The sequence below is a fragment of the Anguilla rostrata genome, chromosome 3 (genome assembly GCF_018555375.3).
Source record: "Anguilla rostrata isolate EN2019 chromosome 3, ASM1855537v3, whole genome shotgun sequence".
NCBI lineage: Eukaryota > Metazoa > Chordata > Actinopteri > Anguilliformes > Anguillidae > Anguilla > Anguilla rostrata.
The window spans coordinates 68,934,225-68,936,724 of record NC_057935.1 but is presented as its reverse complement, the minus strand read 5'-3'; the positions used below and the strand labels follow the sequence as shown (position 1 = coordinate 68,936,724).

The following is a 2,500-nucleotide window of genomic DNA, read 5'->3' as shown; positions in this document are numbered from 1 at the left end:
GCATGCATGAATCCTGCAAGGAACAGCAGCACTGAATCATTTTTGTGTGTGTATGAAAGTGAACTGAGTAATACAAACTAAACAAATGTTTCACTGGCTTACTAAATGGTTTTATTGTTGGTTAGATGGTTTACTCATTCACTGACGTGTCAGTTCATGAACTGTTAAATCCGAGACATGAAGGCTCGCACACGCACAGAAAAGCTGAACACAAAAATAGATTTAAAAATAATGGATAAAAACAAACATTTCAGAGGGCTGTTTTTTGTTCATTGTCCTCTGTTAATAATTTGTTTTAAACACATTTTGCATTCAGACTTCCTGTGTGTGCAAGCCTTTATTATTTTGGATTTAATATTTTGCTTTATTCGGTGATGTGCACGGCAATGTCTTGAGTGCAGTGATTTGGAAGTTAGTCAACTGATCACTGAAGATAATTAACTGAGTGAGGGTTGATTGGTCATTGCTGATTGGTCATTAACTGAGTGAGTGTTGATTGGTCATTGCTGATTGGTCATTAACTGACTGGTTTGATTGGTCATTGCTGATTGGTCATTAAATGACTGAGGGTTAATTAGTCATTAACTGACTGAGGGTTGATTGCTCATTGCTGATTGGTCATTAACTGACTGAGGGTTGATTTGTAATCGCTGATTTGTCATTAACTGACTGAGGGTTGATTGGTCATTAACTGAATGGCCATTAACTGACTGAGGGTTGATTGCTCATTGCTGATTGGTCATTAACTGACTGAGGGTTGATTGCTCATTGCTGATTGGTCATTAACTGGCTGAGGGTTGATTGCTCATTGCTGATTGGCCATTAACTGACTGCGGGTTGATTGCTCATTGCTGATTGGTCATTAAATGACTGAGGATTGATTGTTCATTGCTGATTGGTAATTAACTGACTGAGGGTTGATTTGTCATATTGATGACTGAGGGTTGATTGGTCATTTCGGATTAGTCATTGACTGACTGAGGGTTGATTGGTCATTAACTGAGCAAGGGATTATTGGTCATTGCCGATTGGTCAGTTAACTATATGATAGTTGATTGATAAGTTAACTGAGTGAGGGTTCATTGGTCATCGCTGATTGGTCATTAACTAATTGGTCATTCCTCTGTCGCCCAGTTGGTGGAGCCGTTGACCCCCAGTGGCACGGCCCCTAACCAGGCCCAGCTGCGCATTCTGAAGGAGACGGAGCTGAAGAGGGTGAAGATCCTGGGGTCCGGAGCCTTCGGCACCGTCTACAAGGTAAGTCCCGCCCGACAGCACCCCTTCCGATCCCCCCCAGAGCCCCTCCAACACCCCCTCCAGCGCCCCTCCAGCCCCCCCCCCCGCCGGGCTCGTCCTCGCTGTCTCTGTGTCTCTTCATTTATTATGTCTGGCACGCCCACCGTCTGCCTCTCTGACTCATATGCATGGGCGTGTTGTTGTGTGCTGTTTTGCCAAAAAGTGATTTACTGGTTGGAATATTCTCTCTGCCCTCCTCTCTCTCTCTCTCTCTCTCTCTCTGTCTTGGAGATTAGTTTCCTTCAATTGGATCCATTCTAGCACGTTTTAGGTGGCCTTATGCTATTGGTTGGTGGTTCGCCCATCTTTAATTGCTACCTCAAATTGAATACTCATCCGCACAGGGTAGGGACTTCACAGAAATAACTGACCAATGACGTATTAGCGAATTACATCCCTGGACGTACAGAATATGACATCAGTGTGAAACGTATCTGGACTGAGAGTACCCCCCATACTCTTCTCTCCCATGAATACAACTGGAATCCCAACCGCTATGCCTGCATCAGAATGCAGTTACCGCCGCACTCATACTGATCTGGGATCAGTTCCCTCGGCCTAAAACATCAGCTCAGACACTGTGTGAAAACTCGCCAGATCCGATCCAAGATCTGCGCGGATTGTGGCAGGGTCTTTTTCTTTTTTTTTAACGCCAGCGCTATACATGGTGCAGCAGGGTCCTTCGACACAAAGGCGAGAAACACTAACACTCCGGCTAACAAGTAAGGTCCTCAGAGAGCTTCTGGGTCATTTTTTTCCCCCCAAGGCTGTGGCAGCAGTCTGTAACTGTGAAAAGAGGAAATGTGAGGAGCAGCGGCAGAACAAGAGGGGAGTCTGCCCTGCATTAGTGAGCAGGGCTGCTGGCACAGGAGCAGCGTTTCATTTGTAAAAAAAATAAAATAAAAGGATATTATTATTATTGTGATTTTATTTTTTATTTTTCCTGAGGATGAGAGCTTTTTGTATTGTTGGTGATTGTGGAGGGACATGAAGGGACAAACTCTTAACAAGAAGCTGAAAATGGCCGCTCTACTTCCCGAGGTCATAGTGTGTGACTGTCTCCAAGGTGACGCAGCCGGTTATGTTATCTGACCTCGTACGAATCGTTGGTTCTTTATTGTGTGTGTGTGTGTGTGCGTGTGTGGGTGTGTGTGTGTGTGCATATATTTGTGTATGTGTGCATGTGTGCATGCCTGTATTTGTG

At 44.7% G+C, this 2,500-nt stretch overlaps 1 protein-coding gene across 3 annotated transcripts in view; it reads left to right on the top strand.

Annotated features, from left to right (window-relative positions):
- LOC135251772 (receptor tyrosine-protein kinase erbB-4-like) overlaps positions 1 to 2,500 on the top strand; it is a 340,021-nt gene that overhangs the window by 291,108 nt on the left and 46,413 nt on the right. For all 3 annotated transcript variants that reach the window (XM_064329533.1, XM_064329531.1, XM_064329530.1), the window contains exon 18: positions 1,135 to 1,257. In XM_064329533.1, the coding sequence (XP_064185603.1) occupies positions 1,135 to 1,257 (123 nt within the window). The remainder of the gene's footprint in view (positions 1 to 1,134; positions 1,258 to 2,500) is intronic.